The sequence below is a fragment of the Panthera leo genome, chromosome D2 (assembly GCF_018350215.1).
Source record: "Panthera leo isolate Ple1 chromosome D2, P.leo_Ple1_pat1.1, whole genome shotgun sequence".
NCBI lineage: Eukaryota > Metazoa > Chordata > Mammalia > Carnivora > Felidae > Panthera > Panthera leo.
This window is the reverse complement of record NC_056689.1, coordinates 7,266,763-7,283,293: the sequence shown is the minus strand read 5'-3', so window position 1 is coordinate 7,283,293 and position 16,531 is coordinate 7,266,763. Positions and strand designations below refer to the sequence as shown.

General features: G+C 41.7%; 1 protein-coding gene across 1 annotated transcript in view; it reads right to left on the bottom strand.

Annotated features, from left to right (window-relative positions):
- The window catches only part of PTEN (phosphatase and tensin homolog), a 92,062-nt gene extending 77,707 nt beyond the window's left edge, over positions 1-14,355 (bottom strand). The window contains exon 1 of the mRNA XM_042909404.1: positions 13,759-14,355. Coding sequence (XP_042765338.1) covers positions 13,759-13,837 — 79 coding nt within the window. The 5' untranslated portion in view covers positions 13,838-14,355. The remainder of the gene's footprint in view (positions 1-13,758) is intronic.
- Positions 14,356-16,531: the final 2,176 nt, after the last annotated feature.

Below are 16,531 nucleotides of genomic sequence, written 5' to 3'. Positions count from 1 at the left end.
ATTAGAAAAGTTAAAATTATAACACTGATCCACCATTACTATACAGAAAAGAGTATCTATAACGCTATAAATGTTGTATTCGCTATTAGACTTAATGTTACTTCTGTAATTCACTCTGTTATAAAAGCCATGCTTTTATCATTTATTGTACCACAGATAAAACCACTAGGTTTGGGCTACTCTATACAGTTATGCAAAACGACAAAAGGCTATTAACTTTTACAGAAAAAAAAACAAACAGGTAAGATATGGAAGATGACCAGGGATGTGTCAAGAGTTTGAGAATAAAGGCCTAGTAATATTTAGTGCAAATTACTCAAGAGTAGTAAACTGCATTAAAAAAAAAAAAAGATTCCAACATTTCCAACTGTATTGATCTTTTAGATACAACCACGCACTAATTTCCTAATATTCAAAAACTACTACACACACCAGCTCCAAGCAAGTGTGTAGCTAGACTGCTTCATTTTATATTTGGCTTTAGTATAATAAAATCATGTCTTTTTATTTTATATCTAAGCCAGGAAATCATTTGGAAAGGACTTGCTTTCTTTTTTCTTTTTTTTCTTCCAATTGGCAAAAATAGTTTTGCCTAACTGCAGTATTTTAATCCTGGATAAAAACAATATAAGCCAGAAATACATGTAGGTTTTAAAACACGAAGGCACACATACTGGCATTCATTACTACGTTAGGAAGACTCATATTACTGACTTTATGATAACTGTCTTATAATATTGAAAAATATTCACTTCCCACTGAGTGTATTTTTATCATTATATGAACTTTATAATCACTTGAATATGTGGATTATCAAAAAAAAAAAAAACCCTGAAATTACATACACTGAATTACAAGTGAAAATTCATATTTTAAATTTTAATAATATGCAATTTTTAAATATACTAAAAAATATGAGAGCAAGTCTACATTGAACAGGTAATACTTTTAATTTTCATCAGCTACCCTTAAATGCTTGTTCCTGAAGCATTATCGTTTTAGTATAAATCTAATTATTACAATTGGGGAAAAAAATGCCCAATTACTGATCATAATTAGTTGTGGAATCTTCATATTCAGAGGAGAACATACTAATCATCTTGGAAAATAAACTGAAACATGAAAGCAAAAACTAAGGAATCAACTCTGTCAACCAATAAACTTTTTAAAAACATGAAGTTCAATATACAGAAAGACAAAAATAAAAGAAAGAATGGAGCGCCTGGGTGGCTCAGTCAGTTAAGCGTCCGACTTCGGCTCAGGTCATGATCCCACAGTTCGCGGGTTCGAGCCCCACATTGGGCTCTGTGCTGACAGCTCGGAGCCTGGAGCCTATTTCAGATTCTGTCTGTCTGTCTGTCCGTCTGTCTGTCTCTCTCTCTCTCTCTGCCCCTCCCCCACTCGTGCTCTGTCTCCCTCTGTCTCAAAAATAAAAAAACATTAAAAAAAAAAAAAAGAGAGAAAGGAGCTCTTAACACCTTACACACACTCTTTAAATACTATTCAGTAAACAAAACAGGTAACAACTTAGTATCTGGACAAAAATCTCACCTAATGTGTGCCGCCTCACTTAATGTCAGAGAGGAAATTTACGCACACATTATCTGTCTATCCAAAAAGGCACCATTCTTTCCATGGCCTACAGTGCAGACCTGAACAAATTCTATAAACTGATGCTGGTAAAACTATCTACTTCCATCAGACATGAATTTGAAATTGGCAAGATGTTTCTTACACACAAAAAAAAGAGGCCCTAAACACAAAGTTGGATGTGGGAACATAAATCCAAAATCCTACCTAAACTGATATATTATACCGGGTCACATTAATCATTTGTCATGATGACAAACTTCTCAATAAAAAAACAAAGTCAATATAATAAATAAAACAAAGTAGATTAAAACTAATCAGATCTTATTATGCCCAACATGCAGTTTTAAAGACTTCTTTGCACCTTGGCAAGACCAAGTTCTTAGGGGTGAAAAGGAATTAAGTTATAGAAACACCTTATGTAATGGCTCCAAGGCAACAGCAAAATTTTAAAGGCAGAAAACTCATTTACTAGCAGAAAGATAAGAAGTGAGTTGTACAAGAAAGCAGAGAACCTGAAAAATATTTTAAAGCAAATATTTAAGGAATACATATTAAATCAGTTTCCTGATTAAGTTCTGTAATAATGAATTCCTAGGTATCAACTGCTAGGAAAACTAAGAGTTTAAAAATACCGAAATCTTGTATAACTTAATACCTCAGTTAAAACATGATGTTTCCACTTAAATATCCAAATAACCTTGTAAAACTAAATGACTAAAAGCCAGACTTCCATTACATAAGCTTTAGTTCTCAACCAGTATCTCTGCATTTTGGTAGAAAAATATAAACACTGGCATAACCACTAGGTTTTGTTTTTGCAAAAGCTTAAAATTTGATATTAGTCTTTAAAGACTGTAATTAATAGATGATTCCAAAACCAGAAATGTCAAGACCACTTATATCAGTAGATTATCTTAACTTTTCCCTACGTTTGAGTAACAGATGGTAAGCCTTAGTTCTTGGACACAACACAATAATCACAATCTGTGTGACCTTTTCAGTATTAAAAAAAAAATCCAAATAGCCTTAATAACCAGCACCTTGGTGTATTTTGCAGTAATACATATAATTTTGATCACAGTGGACAGAAACTAGATATCCAAAACTGCATCGTACTTTCAGTGTGCTGCTATTTATTTTACATAAGGTTCCTACAACTAGTCCATGAACTCTTCAGACGTCAGAGTGCTTCTTCAGTTTTCAAAAGACACGTGCATACATTCACAAAGTATTTTTACTATTACTTTGTTTACATTAGCACCAAGAAGGCATATACCACACCTAGATCAAATTTTTTTTTTTAGTTTAATAACTGAAACAATTTTACCTCATTTAGAAAAATGTTACTCTAAAAAAAAAAAAAAAAAAAAAAAAAAAAAAAAAAAAAAAGAAAAATGTTACTCTAACAAGTAATTTTGTTTAAAAAAGAGAAGTCTGTTTCTTCCTCAATATTTTTGTTCTAAGTACACGAATTAATACATTCACTGAGATTTATCATTCAGCTAATGTCAAAATTATCTCCCTATTTTAATACCTGACACTTGAAAATCTGACACTAACAAATGCAACTTTTGATTATAAGTGCAAATGCACAGCAAACCTTCATCAATAAATATCACCAATTACCGAGGCAACTATGCAAATAGAAACTGTATCACTCAAAGTATGCTCCAGGGAACAGTAACATCATGACAAGCCATACCCTTTCTGATTAAAGATAGGAATGCAACAGAGTTATAACTACTTTTAGTATAAAATGTGATAGCTTATTCAAATTACTTCTGTATCCACTTTAATTTCAATACAATTTTCCTACAAAAGGAAATTTGACAGATCCAAAGTGTTTAGATATTTTCTTACTTAAATGAGTAAAATATGCTTAAAACTTTAAATATGCGATAGCTTTCCTATAAATAACCAAGGGGAAAAAAACTTCAATAGTCCAACACTTCAGCTTTTTTGTGTGCATAACAGATTATGATTTTATGAATCAAAATCATGAAAATCTTTCCTAATATTAGGTCATCTTAAATCTGCTCTAAAAAAAAATCAGAAAAATATAGCAGGAAAAAATATTAGCCAAATATTGAAAACAAGTTTAATGTATAACTATAGGGAAATAAATATATCTAATAGCCTCGACATTTAAAACAGTTAAGCCAATTATGAGGGACTCTGGAAATTGTTTAAAAATGCACACACACCTTTTAAGTTCACTATGATGAATGACACTTTTTCTGATGAATTACATTTTTTTTTTTTTTTTTTTTTTGATGAATTACATTTTTAAATAAATGCACATAAACTAGAAGCTAAATGGAAACGTGAAGTTTCAAAGAAAGACAATGAGCACTTTAAAAAATTCTCTTTAGTTGTATATTTATAAAACAAATTTTTTAAAAGAAATTTTCTGAGGTATGGTAAGCAAATGAAGTTTATTATTCATGTAATGAAATAAATACCATGAGCCTTACTCAATTAAATTATAGCAATAAATGCCATCTGTTTTCCTTAACAAATCTGAAGCTATCATATAATTAGCAGTCCCGGTTTTAAAATATTTATCAGTATCTCTGGATACCTCCTGTAATTTCAAAAAGAATCACAACACTCAGTCAAAACTTAAATTTCATAAGAAGGTTTAAGATAGGCCTGACATTTTACTTTGCTTGTGTAAAATGAGAGGCAAAGTAAATTGTAAAATCAAGCAAACAGAAAAAGAAAAAAAAAACACAAAAAATCCTCATAGCAAACAATCTATTCCTAGAACACTTTCGTAATTACATTTGTCTGCCCTAAAAACAAAACAAAATTCAGAATCCACCAAGATACTCCCCTGACATCTCATCTCTGAACTAATCTAAAGCTCTGTCCTAATTTCTTCTAAAAACTTCACATTAATGCAAGTTTTTTTAATTAGATAAATAAAGCACTTTAATTCAACAGGCTGACACAGCAAAGTTAGGGTCTGGAAAAGAATGCAACACATCCATCAGGGAACCTCAGAGTCAGCCCTACTATCATTATCTGGAAAGATATGAGAAGTTTTTAATAACTTGTCAGAAATTTGCCATTTTGTACCCACACATTTAACTCCACCATATCTGACTATAATAAAAACAGCTTTAGAATAAAGTCTAAGACTAAAGAATGCATTAAACAACAAAAACCAAATACACTGGGGGCAAAGTATCTCTCAGTTGCTCCACAAGTATATAATTAAAGGAAACAAGCTAAAGATTACTTTAAAATTAAAAACTATTGCCAATATAAAGATGAAAAAAAGTTGGGTTTTTCTGTTTTTTGTTTTTTAATAAAGCATATCCATCCTGTTAGAGCGGTTCTATGTAACGTCCTTCTGAATACCTCCCTTTAAGGTACATTTAGACATTTATTGAAAACATCTTCAGTCTTTCTAAAAGGAGTTCAAAGCAAAACTTTCACAATCAGCCAAATAACACATGAGCCTTTTTCAAATAAACCTTTTTAGTCACCAGTGACATCTTTTGTGGGCAAAGTTCTCTTTATAAAGAGTACCGGGCTAACAGCAGTCCAAAGACCTAGATGTTTTGTAAAAGCCTAGCTCCATCAGTCATTAGCAAATTGACAAGCCATACCGCAGCCTAATGGCAAAGGTACTGACTTCCATCAAATATTATACTTATCATGTACCAGACACTTGCTACGTTTAAAGTAGAGTTTTTCAACCTCACATTATTGGCCATTTGGGCCAGATAATTCTTTGTTGTGGGAGGGACTGTCCTGTAACCTGTAGGATGCACAGCAGCATCTCTGGGCTGCTACAAGATGCCTACCAGATGCCAAGAGCATCCCTCCCCACAGCGATCTCGCAGCTATGACCACCAAAATGTCTCCATGCATTGCCAAACGCCCAGACAAGGTGGGAAGGGGTCACTCCCAATTGGCAACCAATATTCTGAAAAACACCTAACCTATAGTTCCAACATACCTAAAAACCACCCTACAAGGATTTTTACCACGATGTTAGAGATGTGGAAAATAGGGTTCACTAATGTTAAGCCGTGTATCTTTTATCACACAACTGACAAGTGGCTGAGCAAGGATTTAAGCTGGACTTTAGGTCTAGCTGACTCCTAAGTCCATGCTCTTTGCATTCCACCATGCTGCTTTTCTAAACTTATTGCCTCATCTACATAATCAGAATAACATTTGCCATGTTGAGCTACTTAGGGTTTACAGAACAAATACACGTTAAGGATTTGTTTGACTGAAGATAGTATGGTATGGTGGCTCACAAAGTATGACCCTCGGACCACCAGGATTGGCACCACCTGGGAACCTGCTACAAATGCAAATTCTCAGACCCCAACCTAGACCTAATGTTCAGAAATTCTTGGTGTAGGGCAAGTAATCTATAGTTTACCAAGCCCTCCTGGTTATTCGGATGCCCTCTAAAGTTTGAGAACCACTGACATAACATAATGGGAAAAATACTGCACCAAGTGCCTGCACATGCTGCATCCTTCCTTGGACTCCATCTCAACTACCTCTTAACAAGTTACTGATTCTTACTGGAGCCATGATTCCTATACTACAAAAAAATAAGGACAGTAATACTTTGTTCAGGCTCTTTTCTTCTTTGCAAAACCAAATGAGCTAAAGATTAAGAAAAGGCTTTGTTAATAAAAAACGCTAAACAAATCTAAGACATTGGTAGGATACATGCCAGCTAATTCTACTTACTACATTAAAAAGAAAAACACCCTTCTGACTCAAGTTCTCATCTTTCTCATTTCATATCTCATAAATGATTACGTAAGAATGTTAAATAAATTTTACATCATGGCTAGATACAGCCTGGCAAAACACAGTTTTCACATTAAGAAATAAAAAAAAACAGGAAAAGCCCAAGCATTCCATTTGATCTCTAACAGACTCAGAGTAATACATAAATACACATTTAAAAAATAAACACCTAAAAATCAAGCTTAGTAACATCACCCAAACTTCATTTTAAAAGTAGAAAAAAGTTTTCAGTTCTACTTATTTAACCTCCAATCAGTTCAAAATGACTAAAATACTCAAAAAGAAGTCTAATTCATGAGAGCAAAGGAATTTTAAACAGAAAAATTGCATTGATTTTAAAGCAAAGAGTTGTTTGCAATTTGAGCATGTATTCTGTATTTATAAATCACTTCAAGAATCCATCTGACTTAAAGAATACATGTTCAAGGGGCGCCTGGGTGGCTCAGTTGGGTAAACGTCCCACTGCAGCTCAGGTCATGATCTCATGGTCTGTGAGTTCGAGCCCTGGGTTGGGCTCTGTGCTGACAGCTTAGAGCCTGGAGCCTGCTTCGGATTCTGTGTCCCACCCCTCCCCCAACTCGCGCTCTGTCTCTGTCTCTCAAAAATAAATAAATGTTAAAAAAATTTTTTTTAAAAAGATGTGATTCATATCACAATGCATTTCATAACACCTTAAATAATTAGATACTCCTTCTAAAAGGTCAAAAGTATTAAACATATAAAATTGGCAGAATGCAATCCTTGCGGTTACTAGTAATGAAGAAATTCTGATATTTTGGCCTGCAAATCTACAAAAATCAAAGAAAATAAAATTCACAACTATTCTGAAGGGACTTAACAGTATTAAATCAACTGTAAGTTTTGGGTAGTGATATAAAGCAAAACACAGATGGCATGTGGCATGAGAGAAAGAGGATTTTAGACAACTCTACTGTCCTAGAAGATGTCAAACGTTCAACTCTCCAACCTAGACCTGGACCAGACCAAAACTACAGCCAGTTAGTACAACACACAACAAAATACGTAGAAGTCACATATATAATGAGACAGGGCACCATTCATTCTGCAATGCAAAACAAACCAACAAGCCCAGAAATTCACTGGAAATCAAGTGCTCCAGTACTGAGAGTACTGGGAGACAGCTGAGGGACCAGCAGGGACAAAGGGAAAAAAGAAGCATCCCTATACACACACGATGGCCTTTACTAGGCAGATCTCAAGCTTAGTCCATCCTTCGCCACACCTGGTAAGAATGAATGAAGAAAAAAATTCTTTAGTTTTCTTCCCATTTCCAGGGACTAAAGTTATATTGAGACTCTTGATCAAATGTGAACATGGGATGCACTATAACACAAAATTTCAACACCAAATTAAAATTCTTACGTTATATGAATGCACCATGAGATTAACTATAAATTGTACTGTAGTAGCTGAAACCTGGCACTCAAAGTCCCATGCCTCTCCCCAAACTATGAACTTAAAAAAGAAATGCTAAGATACATACCTTTATTGATAAAGTTTATATAACTTTTTGTATCATACATTCAAAGTTTTCTTTGAGAAGATTACTCTTTGTAAATAAAATACAGGATATTTAAATTGACCTATCTTTAACACTAAAGAAAACTTACTATAACAATTTTTTACTTGAAAACATCTACTTCATGATGCAGTAACACCAGGAAGCTGTCCTCTTACCTATCTTACAGCAAATCCTCTGTGATTAGCATAATTGATTTTCTGTGGTAGACTGTGGGAGGGAGCGGACCTTTGCCTTCCGTGTGTGATGACACAAAGCAGTCACAGACTGCTTACACTCAGAGCGCCTAAAGGGACACCCTGAGTTCAAACTCTACTCATAGTCTCAACCAATTAAAATTCTAACATATCCCAAACTGAGGAAACTCAGTTACAGTCACTGCTCCTCCCATAATAAATGAAAATACAAATTTCTCACATGTGGGTAATCTGAAATTGTAAGTTTTACCAGCAGCAGTTACCATGTATTTACAATGTGGCAGGCAGTATGCTAAGTGAGTCACTTACATCATCTCATTTATTCTTTAAGATAAATTTTACAGATGAAAACAGATGGAGAAAGATGAAGTAACCTACTCAAAGTCACCCAGCTGCTCAGTGGGAGAACCAGGATCCCAACACAGGCCGAAAGTCTGGCTGCAGAGCCCACACTGCTACCCCATCATCTAAAACGAAACAACGTACACACAATGTGTACATAAAACTAGTAATATTTTAACGCAATTTGAAATAAATTTAATCTTATTTGAAAACTGTAAAACAATATCCACCAAGGTAATCTCTTTGGAGAGTTCCTTACTTAGAAATATTAGGATAGTCTGCTGACTTTATACTTATTTACACACAATAACCCAATGTTCAAACACTTCCGTAGTCGACACGACGACTACTGACGACAATTAAAGTGTAGAACCACCTAAAATGCAGGTGTAAGTAGTCTTCCACTGTATCCACCTCCCAGGACCGTCCAGGCTACCACGTAAATGCCTAACACCCTGAAGAGGTCCACCTGCCTCCTAATGCAAAGTGCTGCAAATGAAGAGAATACGCCTGAGCTATACTGAGCTACAACTTCCCACCTAAAATTACTTCACCTCTGAACAATGTGTGTTCTTCTTATATTAATAGGTTTCCGATAGACTTTACTCCAGTGCAAATGACTTTAAAAGAACCCCACTGCTAATACCTTTTCTGTAACCAATGAAAAACATTTAAAAAACTAGGGAACAGGTGAAGAGTCAAACCCACTATACTAACTTCACCTTTCCTCGCAAATGACAAGCGTTTTACATTACTAGCTGCGTGTATCCAATACTTAGAAAGACGATCATTATTGACAGACCAAAACACTTTTGAATCACCTAGCAAAGAATGCATGTGGCAGTATGTGGCCTTTAGGAGACAATTAAGGATACCAATTTGCTCAGAGAATCTTACCAACTTAAGGTCATGCAGTTGAACCTCAACATTACTGACAGTTCTGACAGCAACGACATTAATTTCAAAGCCACCAGACCGAAAGCAACTGTAAAACAGAACTGAATATTTACTGAAATCATTACTGACCCCTCTCAGAAGATGACACAAATGTCTCAAGTCACCACCCTTACAACAATCCTAACACCTTTTCTGAAAGAATTCAGGTCACAAAAGAATTCTCCAAAACTGACTTGACTTAAAGTTTATCTAACAAGAAAGGAGAAAGGAAAGAAAAGGCAAGTAAAGAGTAAGGGTTCTATGGAATAGAAATAAATCTTCAGAACTAATGGTTTCTACAGGAAAAAAAAATACGATATCAAATAAATCTTTTATACCACCATTAATAACATATCCTCTGGAAGCTACATCCTTGTATCACCACCAAGTGACAAACTATCACATGCACGCACACTTCTAAATTTCTCTTTAAAAACTCCATTTCACGTACAATATTAATATAAAAACATTTCCTACACATCTGTCCTACTAAAAGGCTGAGGTCAAATTTTTAAAATAAAAGGTTCACTGAGAGTGAATTAATGGTGAAACTTTGTGCACTGATTTTCCCATAATAAATACTCCTCCATTAAAAGTCACTGAAGGAATTACTTCAGTGACTTAAAAATCATTAAAATACTGAGCTATCACCAAATGACCACATAGCAAGAGGGGCAAATCTCAAAATGAGAACACGTGAAAATAAGAATTGAAGACTTCACTTCTAAAAAGTACAGAAGTCTGTAACATTAAGAGGTTTGTGGATTTTATGTGGTTATTAGGAAAAAGCAGATACACCGTTCCACACAAAAGCGAAAATATTGACAGATACGTTTCTGACGTTGTTAAAATAAAATTCTAAAAGGTAAGGAATACCAATGCATCTTTTCTACACTTCCTAAAATATATTTGAAAGTAAGGAGGTTATATACAACTCACCACATTTTTGTTCACCATGATGTTTATTCATCTAATATTCATTTAGTATATTATAAGCAATGTAAATCTGCACTGAGGACTGTACTACTGTGCAAACTTTTACAATGGACAGCGATAAAATTCCTTTTTCCTTATGTTAAATCATATAAACTTCAAGTTACTCTTCTTTCAGATCCCCTTTATTCCTGAATACTTCTCATGAAAATGAAGTCTGTACATTGTCATACAGCACTTAGGTGGCCCCAATTAGGTGGTCATGTTCTTCAGAAAATACAACTTAGCAGATATAAAACAGTGTAAAGTAAAAATCGTGAATAGAATCTTCCAAAAAAAAAAAAAAAACCTAAACACACACACACACACACACACACACACACACACACAAACCTGACAATACAATACGGTCATTTCAGTAAGCACTAATCCTAGAATACAGCTAACTTCAATAGTCACTGTACCCTCTGCAAGTTAAAAAAAAAATATTCCCTATGGTTAATATTTGAAAAGACCCAAACTCATCGAACAAGAAAAATACATACAACCAAAGCCTAAAGTTTCCATGAAATCGAAAGACACGAAATTTTTTACAGTCTCATGTTCAGCACTACTTTCCAGACTAACTGTAAGATACCAACAAATTATTTTTAGAATAACTCAATTTTGCAAATAATATTTTAAAACTGAACAATGGTTCTCGTTGCTCCTCTGAGAAATCATCTTACAGATAGAAATACTCCAATCGCTACTTTCATAAAGGAATTTACCTTCTCACAGGCTAGCTGCTGAAACAGACACCACAACCTGCCAGACAGAGTCTTCAATGGCCATTTTAATTCCCCGCCCCCCCCCCCCCAAATAAACACAGAACACTAAAGTGAAACCAAGCAAAGCAAAGTGCTTTGGTGCATCAAAATTTTTGGAAGTGCGACTATCAAAAAAGCGAGCCCTTCACTGATCTTTTTCCTAAGTGATTTTTTTTTCCGTATCAATATTTGGCTCAATAAAACCACAACTCTAGAAATTAAGTGTTATTAGTCATTTGATGCAATATTTGATACTGCTTTCTATGCATCCCAATACGAAAAGCACAGTTTTAGAGAAAGTTCTAAGTCACGTAAGTGTCACGTACAGAGGCAAACATCTGAAGTCAGAGAACTGGCCAATCATCTCACTACTCACATGTAAGAACCTGGCAGAGTAATTTTAATCTTCAAACTCTGACAATCTGAAAGCAAATGGGTAAAGTAAAAATAGTATAAACGTACTCTAAATCATAAAAGCAATCTACCAAACAGCATTCTAGACATTTTCTTACATGAGGACTTTTCCTAAAAAGTTAAATAAGCATTTAATTAATTTGTTCCTATACATCCAGATGACTGTCAATTCCTGCCAACAGTAGACTGCTTTTGAAATAAATTACAAATCAGAGAAGGGTTTCCATAGCTAATTATCTTCTAGGCGAGCGGGTCAAGTTCAGCCTTCCTAGTTTTGCAATTAATGCAGGCTCCAAAACTTCTAAATATTCCCTTAAAATATTATTTTTTAACTTAACAGAAAACTTACGTTTTGTGTGCTACAAAGCTCCTTCTTCAGTAACTTTTCTCTTCATCTCAAAACAAACACTCGGGCAAAATTAGCTGTGCACGCTTATGTGCACAGCTACATAATCCAAAGGAATAAAACCTCTTCAGATAGAAAGCACGTTCTCGTCTTCAAAAGACACATCTTCCCCACGATTTTTAGCAGGACGTACAGACACTCCAGCACCACTCTACCTTTAAGCAAAAGGTTTACTGGTATTTGCCCAGAAATGATTTCTTTTTTTTTAATCAAGAATGCTCTGTTAGAGCTCATGCAATTACATAACCTTCACTAAGTAATGCCCACACTTATAACTCACATCACCAAAATTCTGGTCTTAAGGGAGGCCTTCACCAGATGCTTCAGTCACCTCGGGCCAGTAACTGAATTGTTTTTCGTGCCTCTCACCTACCAGGAACTCGCAATGTCTGCGATCCTTTCCATTCTGAAAAAAAAAAAAAAAAAAAAAAAGAAAAGAAAAGAAAAAAAAAAAGGAGGGTTCCATCCCCACCCTTGATCAAAACCAGCTTATTACACCTGAAACTGCCAAGATTAATGCCTTTCGATAACCACTATCTTTTGAGGTACAAAGGCCTAGACAACCAAAACGATACTCTGTTAAAATTCTCGGGTTTCTGTCTTGAATACTCAACAACCTGAGTCAGTAAATTTAATACAGCGTGCGAGAAACCGCTAACAGACCTACACAGTCTGAAGCCGGAGTGAGCCACCCTAGCCAGCATTTCTGGTGATTAGCTGGTAAGTTACACTTGACAGGTTACACAAGTCAGAGTCACATTCACGGACACCCAGACGTGTCAGAGGACCCGACCCTGAAATTCTGGCCTCACAGGAACCCCTCAATTCCAAGCAAGAGCTGAAGTTGAACCCCTGCAACAGCCCAGACGCTGCACATCATCATCCGGGATCAAAAAGCACTCCCTCTCCATTCTGTTTCGTGCGACAAGACCGCTGGATATAAGGTGCTACTGAACTGCAAATTTCGTGCCCCATCCTACACGACCCCACCAGCGGAGGCAAAAAAAAAAAAAAAAAAAAAAAAAGGCAAATTTAACAAAGATCCAGCAAGAACGCCTTAAGGAGGCAGATTACGTATGCCACGACTGATGGGAAGCTACAAAACTTCGAAATGCCGTTTCAAAGTTGTGATTGACTTAGTTTAAATATACAAGCCCACTTTGGCCCTCAAATGAACACCATATATGCCGAAAAGGATTCTGCTTCCAAAGTTATGCAAATCAGTTCACAACTCACATCAAAAAAAAAAAAAAAAAAAAAAGAAAAGAAAAGAAAAAGAAAAAAAAAAAGTCTATCAATGCAACCCAGGAAACTAAAAACAATCACTGCAAGATTCTGATGCAATATGCATACGTGAAACACTAATTTTCATTTTAATCTAATCTATACCCTTGATCTAGGGCCTAAAGCCAAGATTTAATCGAAATATGCTCAACCTCAAAGCGCCTACTTTTCTGTTCATTTAGCAGACCGGATTACCGAGCTCACTAATCCACTAACCGTGCACTGGATTCCGTATTAACGGACAATAGCCCTTAAGAGGAGACCCCGTGGACAGACCGAGAAAACCAATCTGGTGCCCTGACACTTGCAACCAGGCAGAGAGTTCCACGGCGCCGAACACACCCTGGGCTGAATGCATTCAAAGCAGGCACCAGACACACGCACGATCGAGAAACGCGAGCCGGGGTAGCGGCCACGGGCCCCCAAACCACGGGAATTTTTCGCCTCCGTCTGCTCCCACGTTCTAAGAGACAGTGACAGAAAGGCAGAGAGGGGGGCAGCCGCAGAAATGGATACAGGTCAAGTCTAAGTCGAATCCATCCTCCTGATATCTCCTTTTGTTTCTGCTAACGATCTCTTTGATGATGGCTGTCATGTCTGGGAGCCTGTGGCTGAAGAAAAAGGAGGAGAGAGACGGCAGAAGCGGCTGGTGGCGGGGCTTCTTCTGCAGGATGGAAATGGCTCTGGACTTGGCGGTGGCGGATGCCCCTCGCTCTGCCGCCGCCTGGCTCTGGACCGCAGCCGGGTAATGGCTGCTGCGGCGGCTGCTGGATGGTTGCAGCGACGGGGCCTGCTTCTCCTCAGCAGCCAGAGGCCTGGCCGCGGCGGCCGCGGGACGGGGAGACGACGGGTGATCCTCGGGACGGCTGCCTCCGCCGGCGGCCTCCGGAGCCCGGGCCGGGGGGGGTGCGGCGGCGGCGGAGGGGAGGTTTAGAGCCGGCCCGGGTCCCTGGACGTGCCGCCGCCGCCGCCGCCGTGTTGGAGGCAGTAGGAGGGGAGAGACCAACTCTCCGGCGGCCCCAGCCCTGGAAATGGTGACAGGCGACTCCGGCCCCCTCCCCGGGGCTGCAGCCGCCGCGGCCGCCGCCGCCGCCGCCGCCGCCGCTTCTCCCCCCCGCTCCAGGAGCGGGAGGTGCCGCCGCCGCCGCCGCCGCCGCCGCCGCGCCTCAGCCGGCTCCCGCCCGGGCCCGCGGCTTCCACCGTCCCTTGCACGAGAAGCCGAGCGAGAGGCTGCACGGTTAGAAGAGAGGACGAGGAGGAGGCGAGAGACGCCGCCGCTGCCGCCGCCGCCGGCCGGCCGGCTCCCCGAGGGCGCTGCCCCCGCGGCTGCTCACGGGCGCTGAGAGGGGCTCTGGGCCGCGGCCGCCGCCGTCTCTCATCTCCCTCGCCTGAGCGCGGCCTCGCCTCACAGCGGCTCAACTCTCAAACTTCCATCATGGCTGCAGCTTCCGAGAGGAGAGAGCGGAGCGCAGCCGCGGCTCGGCGCCCCGGCGCGTATCCTGCCGCAGTGCACAAAGAGTCCCGCCACATCACCGCCCGCCGGCCCGCCCGCCCCCTCCGCCGCCGCGCCGGGAGCCCGGCGCCTGGGAGCCCGAGGGGAGGCGGGAGGCGGGCGCGACCGCGCCGGGGGAGGGAGGGACGCGGCGGGGCAGGGGCGGCAGCTCCGGGGGCGAGCGCCGGGCCCCCGGCCTGCGGGCGCCACTGAGCATGCCCAGTGCGAGCGCCCAGGGCTCGCTCGGGCTTGTGCGAGACGCCCGTCAGGAGCTGCACTTGCCGCGGCTGCTTCTGCAGCAGCGCGGGGCTGTGTGGGGGGGGGGGGGGGGGGGGGGGGGGGGAGAGGGAGCGGGCGGTGGATGTAGAGGAGGGGGGAGATGAGCCGAGCCTCGGCCTGAGCCCACAAACCCGGCGGGGACAGGGACGGCCGTAGGTGGAAGCCCCGGGGTGCGTGGAGGGGTGTCACTGACTGGGGCCTGAGGTTACCTGCGCACAGGTGGGGAGGACCAGGTGACCCGCGCTGGTGGGGGTACAGGGAAACGAAGGCACGGCCCCTGCCGCGAGGGCACCCCTCCCCCCTGCCACCGCCCCCAGACCTCCCCGGCTCGGCCTTGCAGCCTCATCCTCCTTTTGCACCGCTGCCGGATCACGGTCGCTCGGGGCGACCCTCCTGCAGCAGCCTTTGCCGAGAAACCCTCCCTCCTTGTCCGCCCCCCACCCGTGTTCTCCAGGTGTCAGTCTCAGCACAAAGAACAACCCCCTATTGTGTCTCCGTGTGTATCACCTCATCCGGCTCCCTCTCACCGCCCCACCTCCCGCTTCCCCGGCAGCTCGGCTCCTTCGCCCTAAAAACGAGAGCTGGCAATCGAGCGCGCGGTGTGGGAGCACATCGCTCCCGAATTTCTAGGTCCCCAAGGACCACTGCCCGCGTGGACCAAAAGAGGACCCGGGAGGACTGGACCCAACCCGCAGCCCCCCGCATTGCCCCCGGAGGGCTGAGCATCCCTCCCCTCGGGGCTCCAGCTAGGTTCTCCACGACGGGCTCGGGGCTCGGGGACTGCCTCGCCCCGCCCCTTTCGGGCCGCTGTGAAAACCCGGCCGGATGGATCGCCGAGGGCCGGCTTCCGCGCTCGCCCCAGCCGGGCTGCGCAGCCTGGCGGCCGGGGCTGCCCGGGCCCGAGTGTGAAATACGGGACGGTAGGAAGCGGCAGCCCCTGCGAGTGGGCGGGGCCGAGGAGACCTAGGAGGGTTCAAAAGGAGGTGGAGGGATACGCGGGCCGCAGTCGGAACTACTTTCAGGAGGAGGTCACGTGTGTTCCTAGTTGGGGAACTTTCCAAATTCCCACTCCCCTATGATGGCTTGGGAGGCAAGTGCTTCGCCTCCTTCGCGCGGGGTGCTCCTGGCTGGTCCCGGTAGCGGGACCCCGAGCCTCCGGGTCGCCGCGGAAGAGCAGGCTCAGACGGGCCTCCGGCCCAAGCACGGTCGGTGCTGGCGCCTGGGAAGCTGGTTACACAAGCACCCACATTCAAGCACGTGCCCCCGCCTCCCCGCACCGCTGGCCGCGGTCGCCGACTCTCGCAGACCACCGAGGGAGAGCTCCTGAGCCGGTCCCATCCTTCGCGTGCTACCTGCCCAGCAAGCTAAAGGGCCAAGACCCGAGATCGGAGCTCCGGGTCGGCCAACACTGCGCGTTCCCAACCGTGGGAGAACGGGCTGGGCCCCTGGGGTCTGGCATCTCCCTCGCTAGCGCCCTGCCCCTTAGGGCGAACCCTTCCGCGCTGTGCTCACAGGGCA